This window comes from Staurois parvus, unplaced genomic scaffold (genome assembly GCF_062004578.1).
Source record: "Staurois parvus isolate SC_StPar_1 unplaced genomic scaffold, SC_StPar_1.0 ptg001931l, whole genome shotgun sequence".
Taxonomy (NCBI): Eukaryota; Metazoa; Chordata; class Amphibia; order Anura; family Ranidae; genus Staurois; species Staurois parvus.
Window position 1 is genome coordinate 48371 of NW_028319727.1, and position 13567 is coordinate 61937.

Below are 13567 nucleotides of genomic sequence, written 5' to 3' on the forward strand. Positions count from 1 at the left end.
CCACATGAACAATAAAAACAAATATTACACATTGGGATAAACATTCCACACTGATTGGATAAAGAAGTAAAGCTGACACCAGACTGATCCCATAATGTATGAACCTCCAGGAGGACTAGCAAACAGAAACAATAGGTGACTCAATTCAATGAACAATGGGGCAAATGCAGAACCGTACACACGTCACACATTCATAAACAGATTACAGCAAGAGTGCTCAGCATTATGTTGTTTTGAGCTGATTATATCAACATCTTCTTAGAGTCTCTGAGTCTAGGAGGGGGAGGTTGAAGCAGTCAATGCTGGTTTGGACACAGAGACCCCAAATCTGTCTCCTGGTCCTCCAGCTCTCAGGGTCTGTGTGTTTTGGGGAGACATGGAGTTGAATCCGAAGCAAAACTACTCCAAAGGTCCCCCCAGGCACACACTGCTTAAAGAATAGAGCCCCCCCAGATGCCAGGGTCCATAGTGGGCAAGAGGCTATCCTGCAGTCCCCTCCAAAAGCCCCCCTCCTGGTCGAGTGTCACAGAAACATTAATAACACACAACAGATATATCCACCGAGACTGATGGGCTCCTGTGCTGTTCCTATACATGTAGTCCTAGCCGAAACATAGAAAGATCGGAGCACGGACAGCACAACCCAACTCCCTCATCAGTCTCATGTCTTGCAATGTGAATTTGTAAGAAGAACCCTATCAGTGCCAGGAAAAGCACAGATTTGTTGTAGACATGATAACATCCAGGCTGAATTGATGGTAGCTGAGATACTTCTCACGATCCCCCTCTCTGGAATGTACGTGCCTTGACCACCATGCTGCCCTTATGGTGACTTACTGGCATTGGGTCGGGATGATTCCCCATTGGGAAATTGGTTCCTCTATTTTAAGTCCATTGGCTGTTTACTGAATGTAGCTGAATTTCCCATCCGAGAGGCCGCGGCTTCACCTTGGACTACTCATTTGCACCTCTATGGGCCACATGCTATGAGTTCCAATCTATCCGACTGGTTGATATTACTCCATTCAAGGTTAGGAGGGGTTCCAGTGTACTGATTGTGTCACATGTGATCCTGAAGTAGGATTGCCAAAATGTCCACATGTGAACGATAATCGGAATCTTTGCATGTTGTGAACCCCGAAGTGGAGAGTCATTTTTAATATTGTGTAATGGATTTTAAATGTTACATAATAAAGTTGTTTTTACAATACTCAGATTCTCTTCTTTAAGTCCACATGAAGTCCACGACTACATATTCTGTTCATAGTTGTACATGGCTTGCTGGGATGTGTACATATAGCTAGAGATGAGCGAATTATTCAAAAATTCGGTTCGGCTGATTCGCCGAATTTGCCGAATAAATTCGCTTCGAGCCGAATATATTCGCTGCGAATTTAACTTAAAAAAGGGTGTTTCTAGGCTTCAGAGAGCCTTTATATTAGTGCAGAACACTGTACCTTTAATGTAAATGCCCTTGGAGTCTGCTGGGGAAGAGAAATAATACTGTCAGTCAGTATGACATGCAGATGAGTGCCGTCCATCTTAGAATCACCGCACACTTCACTCATTTGGGCAGTCACGGGGCCAAAACCAGAGTGTGGAGCCACAGTGTGGCGGTGGAGGCAGCAGCAATGGGAGGCCATACAGCACCCTATGACAAAATGGAACCCACCAGCAGTGTGAGGAGACCTGAAAGTGGCACATGGCAGAGTGTGGCGATGGAGACAGCAGCAATGGGAGGCCGTACAGGGACCCATGACACACTCTGGACCTGGCAGCAGCATGAGGAGGCGGTACAGGGGCCCATGACAGATTACGGGCCTGGCAGCAGCATGAGGAGTCGGTACGGGGGCCCATGGCAGATTACGGGCCTGGCAGCAGCATGAGGAGGCGGTACAGGGGCCCATGGCAGAGTGGCGGAGCGTAAGCAGCTAAAATTGAAGGCCATACAGAGGCCTATGTTAAAAAGTCCCCCCAGCAGCAGCGTGGGGAGACGACTATCAAGAGTCCAATGGCAGAGTGGCGGAGCAGAAGCAGCTTCAATTGAAGGCCATACACAGGCCTAGGTTTAAAAGTCCCTCACAGTTAATTCCAATAACGAACTCTACTCCTCCGTGCAATCTACTTACGAGACCCTGGGCAGGTCTGGGTCCAATTTGTGGTAGAGACTGGTTTTGTTCAGCCATGCTTGAGCGAGTAATAACAGGTCTGTGCTGCCCTTTGGTGTCTGGCTTAATGCGCACAACACTGAACGTCCCAGCGTTTGTCAACGATTTGCCGTTAAGTGATGCAAACCCGCTGAACCACGTTCATGAGGAGCCGGTACAGGGGGCCATGAATCAGTATGGACCTGGCAGCAGCGTGAGCAGACGACAGAGGCACATGGCGCAGGGTGGCGGTGTAGGCAGCATTATTCTGAAGCCATACACAGGCCTCGGTTAAAAAGCGGAAGCCGTCAGCAGCGTGAGCAGACGACAGAGGCACATGGCGCAGGGTGGCGGTGGAGGCAGCAGCAATGGAAGGCCATACAGCACCCTATCACAAAATGGAACCCACCAACAGTGTAAGGAGACCTGAAAGTGGCACATGGCAGAGTCTGGCGATGGAGACAGCAGCAATGGGAGGCCGTACAGGGACCCATGACACACTCTGGACCTGGCAGCAGCAAGAGGAGGCGGTACAGGGGCCCATGGCAGAGTGGCGAAGCGTAAGCAGCTTAAATTGAAGGCCATACAGAGGCCTATGTTAAAAAGTCCCCCCAGCAGCAGTGTGGGGAGACGACTATCAAGAGTCCAATGGCAGAGTGGCGGAGCGTAAGCAGCTTCAATTGAAGGCCATACACAGGCCTAGGTTAAAAAGTCCCCCCAGCAGCAGCGTGGGGAGACGACTATCAAGAGTCCAATGGCAGAGTGGCGGAGCGTAAGCAGCTTAAATTGAAGGCCATACAGAGGCCTATGTTAAAAAGTCCCCCCAGCAGCAGTGTGGGGAGACGACTATCAAGAGTCCAATGGCTGAGTGGCGATCCGGGAAGTCAGCGTTGTGATTGCAGATGCAATGCAGAGATTCTATGAGGTGATGCCGTGGGTGCGAAGAAGATCATATACCGTCGTACTTCCATCCATAAGACGGAACAACCTGCGAACCGGGAGCTTTATTGCCCTGACCCGCTGAGCAGCTTCTGGGATACCCAAGAGTTTGGCTTCTGTGGGGAATATGGTTGAAAACTGAAACTTAAAGGCATGTTGACGGAAGGGCACCAGTGTCAGTGCTCCGGAGGGAATATAGCTTCAAAGCTGACACTTAAAGGTATATCGACGGTCAGAGACCACAGGAAGTGGAGCTTGCGTCTTAAATCGACTGAATGTGGCAGACGTGAAACGTCTACGGGCCGTATATGAAACGGGTTGTTCCTCTTTCTGGAATAAGTGTTGGAAATGGCCACTCTTTTTGGTGTGGCGTTTTGTCTATTTAATTCCGATAACGGACTCTACTCCTCCGTGCAATCTACTTACGAGACCCTGGGCAGGTCTGGGTCCAATTTGTGGTAGAGACTGGTTTTGTTCAGCCATGCTTGAGCGAGTAATAACAGGTCTGTGCTGCCCTTTGGTGTCTGGCTTAATGCGCACAACACTGAACGTCCCAGCATTTGTCAACGATTTGCCATTAAGTGATGCAAACCCGCTGAACCACGTTCATGAGGAGCCGGTACAGGGGGCCATGAATCAGTATGGACCTGGCAGCAGTGTGAGGAGACCCGAAGGTGGCACATGGCGCAGGGTGGCGGTGGAGGCAGCAGTATTCGGAAGACATACACAGGACTAGGTTAAAAAGCGGAAGCCGTCAGCAGCGTGAGCAGACGACAGAGGCACATGGCGCAGGGTGGCGGTGGAGGCAGCAGTATTCGGAAGCCATACACAGGCCTAGGTTTAAAACTGGAACCCAGCAGCGTGAGCAGACGACAAAGACGCACATGGCAGAGGATGGATCTGGCAGCAGTATGAGAAGGCGGTACAGGGGCCCGTGGCACAGTGTGGTGATGGGGGCTACAGCAACTGGATGCCAGAAAGTGGCCGATAGGGCTATATACTGCATGGAATTATAAAGTTGTAAAGACAGCGGCCTATAAGGCTATACACACTATAACAATCATGACTTGATTGACCATTGGCCTATAAGGCTATACACAGCATGAATATCATGACTTATTCTGAGAGTGGTTTGGAAGGCTATATACAAAAAGTAATTCATGAGCTGTACGGACAGCGGACAATAAGTACATATGATGAGATGGACAACACGTGTCAAATAAATATTTAAAAAAATTGCTATTCCATCGGTCTGGAACTGGTCGACTATAAATAATTAAAAAGTTTAAATTCATGTGACAGTCGTCCAGCGACGTATAAATAATTTAAAAACACCAATTCATGAGGGGCCCGACCTGCAGAGTATAAGTCATTAAAAATGTGCAAAACATGAGTCGGCCGACCAGCAGCCTCTCAATAAAATATATATACAAATGTACGGATCAGGTGGAGGTCTTCCATTTGTCCCTAATAACATGTTTGGGGCATGATTCATGGCGGATTTAGTCAGTTGTGTCAGGAACTGGTGGTTTGAAATCCAGACTAATCCACGCCTGATTCATTTTCACAAACGTGAGTCTCTCCACACTTTGGGTGGACAGTCGTGTCCTCCGCGGAGTTACAATACCTCCTGCCGCACTAAACACGCGCTCCGATGCCACGCTACTGGCCGGGCATGACAGCCTTTCAAGGGCAAATTCAGCTAGTTGGGGCCAAAGGTCAAGTTTTTCGTTGCCCAGTAGTCAAGGGGATTGTCTACCTCGGTTGGCGGGTGCTGTCCAAGTAGGCCCAAGCCTGTTGTTTGAGGTCCTGCTCCAGGTCCACCTGATGCTGCTGCTGCTGCTGCGGCTGGTTAGTAGTTTCCTCACTGCGCTGGTGAAGAAAGCTACTCATCATCGACTGCAGACTGAGGCAGCTGCTGCTGGTGGAGCTGCCACTGCTCCTACCACCCCACCCCTCCCCTGCTGCCATGGCAGTGGAACGCGAGCGCACAGGGCCCACAGTGTCTGAGGATGGACGTTGGCGCAGAAAGGCAGAGACCAACTGACTACATAGGTGGTTTTTATAGTACTTTATTTTGGCCTCCCTCTCAGCAGGTGTGAAAAAGGCCACCATTTTTGAACGGTAGCGAGGGTCCAACAAGGTGGACAGCCAAAAGTCATCCCTCTGTCTGATGGTTATTATTCGGCTGTCGCTACGCAAGCAACCGAGCATGCTATGGGCCATTTGTGCCAAGGAATGCGAGGGACTCCCTGCCTCCATCTCCACAGCATACTGCCACGGTGCGTCTGGGTCCTCTGTCTCCTCCTCCTCCTCTACCAGATGCTCCTGCTTCTCCACTCCTGTCCGCTGAGTGGAAAAACCACCCATTTCACTCAATAATTCCTGAGCACCAATGTCCTCCTCTACCTCCTCCTCTTCTTCCTGTCCTGCCCCCACAGGGGTCATGTGGCGTTGAGATCTGTGCGCCACGTCTACCGCACCCTGACCAGCCATTGTTAACAGCATTTGTTCCAGGACGTGCAACAGAGGAATGACGTCGTTCATCCCATAGTCCTGGCGACTCACGAATAGCGTGGCCTCCTCAAAGGGCCTGAGCAAGCGGCAGGTGTCACGCATGAGCTGCCAATGGCTGACATCTAAGTTACACAGGGGAGTACCTTTATCCGCTTGTAACATCAGGAAATCGGTGATGGCCTTTCGCTGTTCGTAAAGGCGGTCTAACATGTGTAGGGTTGAATTCCACCTTGTTGCAACGTCGCAGATCAGGCGATGCTGTGGAATTCCGTTCTGCCGCTGCAGCTCAAGGAGGGTGTGCTTTGCGGTGTAGGAATGGCTGAAATGCATGCAAAGTTTACGTGACATTTTAAGGATGTCTTGCAGTGGGATGGTGGATTTTAGGAACCGCTTGACAACCAGATTGAACACGTGAGCCATGCATGGCGCATGGCACAACCTTCCTTGACGCAGAGCAGACACCATGTTCTTTCCGTTGTCGGTCAACATGGTTCCGATTTTCAGTTTGTGCGGAGACAGCCATCTGTCGATTTCTCTGTTCATTACACTGAGAAGTTCCTCCCCTGTGTGACTACGTTCGCCAAGGCATACCAGGTGCAGAACAGCGTGACACCGTTGCGCCCTGCACATGTGATATGCCGGTCGGGTAATGGGACTTGGCACGGGGGTGGCGGCTGAGGACACGGCGGAAGAAGAGGTGGTAGAGGCGGACATGTTTGCTGGACCAAGGACGTGCAAACGTGGAGGCAAAAGCGACGTGACCTGTCCAAGTTGCTGGTGCGGCTGTGACGGCACCACGTTCACCCAGTGGGCCGTAAATGACATGTACTGTCCCTGACCGTAGTTACAGCTCCACACGTCGGCGCTGCCGTGCACTTTGGCAGAGACCGACATGCTCAAAGACTGGCCCACCATCTCTTCTACATGTGAATGCAGGGCTGGCACTGCCTTTTTGGCGAAGAAATGCCGGCTTGGCACTCTCCACCGCGGCGCGGCACAAGCCATCATTTCTCGGAAAGGTGCTGAGTCCACCACTTGGAAAGGGAGGGACTGCAGCACCAGCAACTTGGACAGGAGGACGTTCAGCTTTTGCACCGTCGGGTGCGTGCTCGCAAACTGTTGTCTCTTGGAAACGGATTCCAAGAAAGACTGCTGACGGAATCCGTGAAGAGGAGTAGCAGGAGAAGGAGCATCTGAACGAGCGGAAGATGCCAACGAGTGACAACTCCCCTCAGCAGAGGTGTTGGAGCCTTGACTGGCTGATAGAGGGCGATTGACGTCGGGTGACGGAGCAAGTAACGGAGCGGGTGATGGAGCGGGGGCTGGGGCAGGCAGAACCGCCGTATCTTTATCACGGTTTTCCCAGGCCACCAAATGGCGACGCTGCATATGCTGACGCAACGCTGTAGTCCCAACATGGGCCCCCTGGCCACGCTTGACTTTCTGGCCACATAGTCGACATACGGCTACGTTTACTTCCTCGGGCGGCTTGACGAAAAATTGCCACACCGCCGAGTAGGAAACTTTGCCCCCGATACTCCTCACTGGCTGACTGCTGCTTCCTCCGTGCACACCGGCACCACTACTGGCCGTGGTGGTAGGCTGCAGTGGAGCTGGTGCTGTACTCCGTGGCCGTTTGCCTCCACTGACACTGCTGCGACCCTGCTGCTTCCTGGGCAACCCACCGACTGTTTCGCTCGCTGCCAAGCTGCCACCCTCTTCTCCTGATGATGCGGAAGCAATAGCCTGATGACGACGAGGCTGCCAAGTGCGATCAGCCTCATCATCATCAATTAGGGTCTCCGCCTCACTACTAGCCCCCTCGGCTGCGTGTGGGTCAGGAGACAGACCTGTCTCTAGACCGGCTACCGAGCCACTCTCCTCGCCAGTACTTCTTCGCCTGGCTGCTGAAGAGGCGGATGTCTCCCCCCGTTCCTGACCGCCCTCTGTTAGCTCTTCCTCACTGTACAGTGGGGCTGAGCCCACAGCATGCGATACTTCGCTTGGTGAGGGAACACCAAAGGACAGGGGCAGGTAGAGGACACGTGATTTCAGTGGGCTTGGTCCCGGGCCATGCCAACTAACGGTTGTGTCTGACGTACCCACCGACCGTTGGCTGTAGGTGCCAGAGGTGACCTGGGAAGAGGAAGACGACCGAGCCAACCAATCGATGACGGCAGGGTTGTCGGTGGAGACACGACCGCTGGATGACACCGGGAGCACTGGCCTCTGGCTGCGACTAGTGCTGCCTCGACCCCTTCCTCTGCTGCCACGTCTGCTCGCTCCTAAAACATTGCCTCCTCTGCCACTCCTCTGCATGTTGTCTGACATACTCTTTAATTCAACGATTCTGTGTCCCTGAGTAACGATTCTGTGTCCCTGAGTAACGATTCTGTGTCCCTGAGTAACGATTCTGTGGCCCTAAAGTCTCTGTGGCCCTAACTCTGTCCCTTAATACACACAGGTCTGTCTCTCTTGAATGACCGGAGGCTAATGGAGAATTCTAAGATGGCCGCGATTTATAGCTCCACCATTACACAGTGCTGGCTGGCTGCTGATTGGCTAATGCGATCACATGTCATGAATGCATTATGGGTCAGCGCACCTTGTCTGCGCGCCTTCCCAGAGATCCCCGCCCCATCTTCTCTGTCCATTTTCTCCGTCGCCACACGTCGCCGCCATTTTTGGGAAAATTCGATTCGTGCATCCGAAGTTTGCTAATCTTCGGATTCGTCGCGAATAGAATTTTTCCAAATCTTCGGAACGAATTCCACTTCGTCATGTTCGATTCGCTCATCTCTACATATAGCACACACAGTCTGGGCTTCTCTCCTGCTATAGATACCTCCTATCTACAGCCTCTGATGAGGGAGCCAATACCTCCTATCTACAGCCTCTGATGAGGGAGCCAATACCTCCTATCTAAAGCCTCTGATGAGGGAGGCCAATACCTCATATCTACAGTCTCTGATGAGGGAGGCCAATACTTCCTATCTACAGTCTTTGATGAGGGAGCCAATACCTCTTATCTACAGCCTCTGATGAGGGAGCCAATACCTCCTATCTACAGCCTCTGATGAGGGAGGCCTATACCTGCTATCTACAGCCTCTGATGAGGGAGGCCAATACCTGCTAACTACAGCCTCTGATGAGGGAGCCAGTACCTCCTATCTACAGCCTCTGATGAGGGAGGCCTATACCTGCTATCTACAGCCTCTGATGAGGGAGGCCAATACCTGCTATCTACAGCCTCTGATGAGGGAGCCAATACCTCCTATTTACAGTCTCTGATGAGGGAGGCCAATACCTCCTATCTACAGTCTGTTATGAGGGAGGCCAATACCTCCTATCCATAGTCACTGACAAGGGAGGCCAATTCCTCCTATCTACAGCCTCTGACGAGGGAGGCCAATTCCTCCTATCGACAGCCTCTGATGAGGGAGGACAATTCCTCCTATCTACAGTCTTTGATGAGGGAGGCCAATACCTCCTATCCATGGTCACTGATGAGTAAGGCCAATGCCTCCTATCTTCATATGGCAGACGTAACTCGGGAGTGCAGTCCTTCAATACCACTTAGTATTTGGTAAATCACGGTTATGAGGACCGATGTCCTCTAGATGGACTCTCTTTCATCCTGAGTGACAATGGAAGAGGTTTGTAGGCTCACATATGATGATTGAGGAATGTTTCTTTAGTACTTTCCTTGCCTGGGGCTGAATGTTTCTCAGAATGTCATCCGTGCCCCCAGGCAGTGTGTACATGTTCACAAGACAGGTGGATCACCTTCCTATAAATACAACACTGCACGGACTGCCAAAGTGACCACCAAGAGGATCTGAGGAGAGCGCAGTGAGTTCTTTTGTTGGGATATTACATACTGTATCCTTATACACAGAGAGAGTACATCATATATAATAGAGAGATGGTGAAGAAGGTTCTGGAGGGTATATTCCATGGTACACATAGCTGACACTCTTCTTTATGGTCAGGAAGGGCTCAGCCAATGGTGAAGAAGGTTCTGGAGGGTATATTCCATGGTACACGTAGCTTGCACTCCTCTTTATGGTAAGGAAGGGCTCAGCAGATGACGAAGAAGGTTCTGGAGGGTATATTCCATGGTACACGTAGCTTGCACTCCTCTTTATGGTCAGGAAGGGCTCAGCTAACGGTGAAGAATTTTCTGGAGGGTATATTCCATGGTACACGTAGCTTGCACTCCTCTTTATGGTAAGGAAGGGCTCAGCAGATGACGAAGAAGGTTCTGGATGGTATGTTCCATGGTACACATAGCTGGCACTCCTCTTTATGGTCAGGAAGGATTCAGCCAACGGTGAAGAATGTTCTGGAGGGTATATTCCATGGTACACATAGCTTGGACTCTTCTTTATGGTCAGGAAGGGCTCTGTGGATGGAGAAGAAGGTTCTGGAGGGTATGTTCCATGGTACACATATCTTGCACTCTTCTTTGTGGTCAGGAAGGGCTCTGTGGATAGAGAAGAAGGTTCTGGAGGGTATATTCCATGGTACACGTAGCTGATACTCCTCTTTATGGTCAGGAAGGGCTCAGCCAATGGTGAAGAAGGTTCTGGAGGGTATATTCCATGGTACACGTAGCTGACACTCCTCTTTATGGTCAGGAAGGGCTCAGCCAATGGTGAAGAAGGTTCTGGAGGGTATAATCCATGGTACACGTAGCTGATACTCCTCTTTGTGGTCAGGAAGGGCTCAGCCAATGGTGAAGAAGGTTCTGGAGGGTATATTCCATGGTACACGTAGCTGGCACTCCTCTTTATGGTCAGGAAGGGCTCTGTGGATGGAGAAGAAGGTTCTGGAGGGTATATTCCATGGTACACGTAGCTGGCACTCCTCTTTATGCTCAGGAAGGGCTCTGTGGATGGAGAAGAAGGTTCTGGAGGGTTTATTCCATGGTACACGTAGCTGGCACTCCTCTTTATGGTCAGGAAGGGCTCTGTGGATGGAGAAGAAGGTTCTGGAGGGTATATTCCATGGTACACGTAGCTGGCACTCCTCTTTATGGTCAGGAAGGGCTCTGTGGATGGAGAAGAAGGTTCTGGAGGGTATATTCCATGGTACACGTAGCTGGCACTCCTCTTTATGGTCAGGAAGGGCTCTGTGGATGGAGAAGAAGTTTCTGGAGGGTATATTCCATGGTACACGTAGCTGGCACTCCTCTTTATGCTCAGGAAGGGCTCTGTGGATGGAGAAGAAGGTTCTGGAGGGTATATTCCATGGTACACGTAGCTGGCACTCCTCTTTATGGTCAGGAAGGGCTCTGTGGATGGAGAAGAAGGTTCTGGAGGGTATATTCCATGGTACACGTAGCTGGCACTCCTCTTTATGGTCAGGAAGGGCTCTGTGGATGGAGAAGAAGGTTCTGGAGGGTATATTCCATGGTACACGTAGCTGGCACTCCTCTTTATGGTCAGAAAGGGCTCAGCAGATGAAAAAGAAGGTTCTGGAGTGAGCTGAATTGAGTGTAATAGCTACAAAGATATGCTGGTAGGTGAATTGGCTCCTGTCTAAATTGTCCCTAGTCTGTGTATGTATGAATGTGAGTTAGGGACCTTAGATTGTATGCTCCTCGGGGGCGGGGCTGATGTGAATGTACAATATATATGTAAAGTGCTGTGTAAATTGATGGCGCTATATAAGTACCTGAAATAATAACAATAAATACTTTCCTTCAGGTTGGAAGACTATGGCGTCACATTTCCAGGCCCTCCTGATGGCTCTTTGTCTTTCTCAATCCGGAGCAGGTATGGCATCACTGCATTTCCCAATTATTGTTCATCAATGCTGGAGATAAATTCCCCCATGTCACCCGAGTCCTCGCTGTGGGTGATAGTGGAGGGAGAAGAATCTGATCTCCTCATTGCTACGTCAGGTAGAAGATTTGTCCTTGTGAAGTCCATGAAATATACACTCCCGTGACATGACTTTGTCTATTGATCTGAATGAGTTACATAACATGTGAGACTTCCTTCTCCTCATCATCTTCATTGTTCTCCACAGATTGGTGTTATACCGAGCCAGACTGCGGTGAGTCTCTGCATCCGCCTTGTATACTGTCAGAGTCTGTACATTGTATACCTGATCTATAGGAGGTGTGTGAATGGAGACGTATATTCTATAGGAGGTGTATGAATGGAGATGTATATTCTATAGGAGGTGTGTGAATGGAGACGTATATTCTATAGGAGGTGTATGAATGGAGATGTATATTCTATAGGAGGTGTATGAATGGAGATGTATATTCTATAGGAGGTGTATGAATGGAGACGTATATTCTATAGGAGGTGTATGAATGGAGATGTATATTCTGTAGGAGGTATATGAATGGAGATGTATATTCTATAGGAGGTGTGTGAATGGAGACGTATATTCTATAGGTGTATGAATGGAGACGTATATTCTATAGGAGGTATATGAATGGAGACGTATATTCTATAGGAGGTGTGTGAATGGAGACGTATATTCTATAGGAGGTGTATGAATGGAGATGTATATTCTATAGGAGGTATATGAATGGAGATGTATATTCTATAGGAGGTATATGAATGGAGACGTATATTCTATAGGTGTATGAATGGAGACGTATATTCTATAGGAGGTATATGAATGGAGATGTATATTCTATAGGAGGTATATGAATGGAGATGTATATTCTATAGGAGGTGTATGAATGGAGGCGTATATTCTATAGGAGGTATATGAATGGAGATGTATATTCTATAGGAGGTATATGAATGGAGATGTATATTCTATAGGAGGTATATGAATGGAGATGTATATTCTATAGGAGGTGTATGAATGGAGACGTATATTCTATAGGAGGTATATGAATGGAGATGTATATTCCAGAGGAGGTATATGAATGGAGACGCATATTCTATAGGAGGTGTATGAATGGAGACGTATATTCTATAGGAGGTGTATGAATGGAGATGTATATTCTATAGGAGGTATATGAATGGAGACATATATTCTATAGGAGGTATATGAATGGAGACGTATATTCTATAGGAGGTGTATGAATGGAGACGTATATTCTATAGGAGGTGCATGAATGGAGATGTATATTCTATAGGAGGTGTATGAATGGAGATGTATATTCTATAGGAGGTGTATGAATGGAGATGTATATTCTATAGGAGGTATATGAATGGAGATGTATATTCTATAGGAGGTGTATGAATGGAGACGTATATTCTATAGGAGGTATATGAATGGAGATGTATATTCCAGAGGAGGTATATGAATGGAGACGCATATTCTATAGGAGGTGTATGAATGGAGACGTATATTCTATAGGAGGTGTATGAATGGAGATGTATATTCTATAGGAGGTATATGAATGGAGACATATATTCTATAGGAGGTATATGAATGGAGACGTATATTCTATAGGAGGTGTATGAATGGAGACGTATATTCTATAGGAGGTGCATGAATGGAGATGTATATTCTATAGGAGGTGTATGAATGGAGACGTATATTCTATAGGAGGTGTGTGAATGGAGACGTATATTCTATAGGAGGTGCGTGAATGGAGATGTATATTCTATAAGAGGTGTGTGAATGGAGATGTATATTCTATAGGAGGTGTATGAATGGAGACGTATATTCTATAGGAGGTGTATGAATGGAGACGTATATTCTATAAGAGGTGTGTGAATGGAGATGTATATTCTATAGGAGGTGTATGAATGGAGATGTATATTCTATAAGAGGTGTGTGAATGGAGATGTATATTCTATAGGAGGTATATGAATGGAGATGTATATTCTATAGGAGGTGTATGAATGGAGAAGTATATTCTATAGGAGGTGTATGAATGGAGATGTATATTCTATAGGAGGTGTATGAATGGAGACGTATATTCTATTGGAGGTATATGAATGGAGATGTATATTCCAGAGGAGGTATATGAATGGAGACGC

At 48.6% G+C, this 13567-nt stretch overlaps 1 protein-coding gene across 1 annotated transcript in view; it reads left to right on the forward strand.

The window, feature by feature from the left end:
- Positions 1–9447: 9447 nt before the first annotated feature.
- The window catches only part of LOC149433207 (carbonic anhydrase 4-like), a 33915-nt gene continuing 29795 nt past the window's right edge, over positions 9448–13567 (forward strand). Inside the window, exons 1-3 of the mRNA XM_089664522.1 lie at positions 9448–9455; positions 11315–11383; positions 11640–11666. Of these exons, the coding sequence (XP_089520648.1) occupies positions 11326–11383; positions 11640–11666 (85 nt within the window). The 5' untranslated portion in view covers positions 9448–9455; positions 11315–11325. The remainder of the gene's footprint in view (positions 9456–11314; positions 11384–11639; positions 11667–13567) is intronic.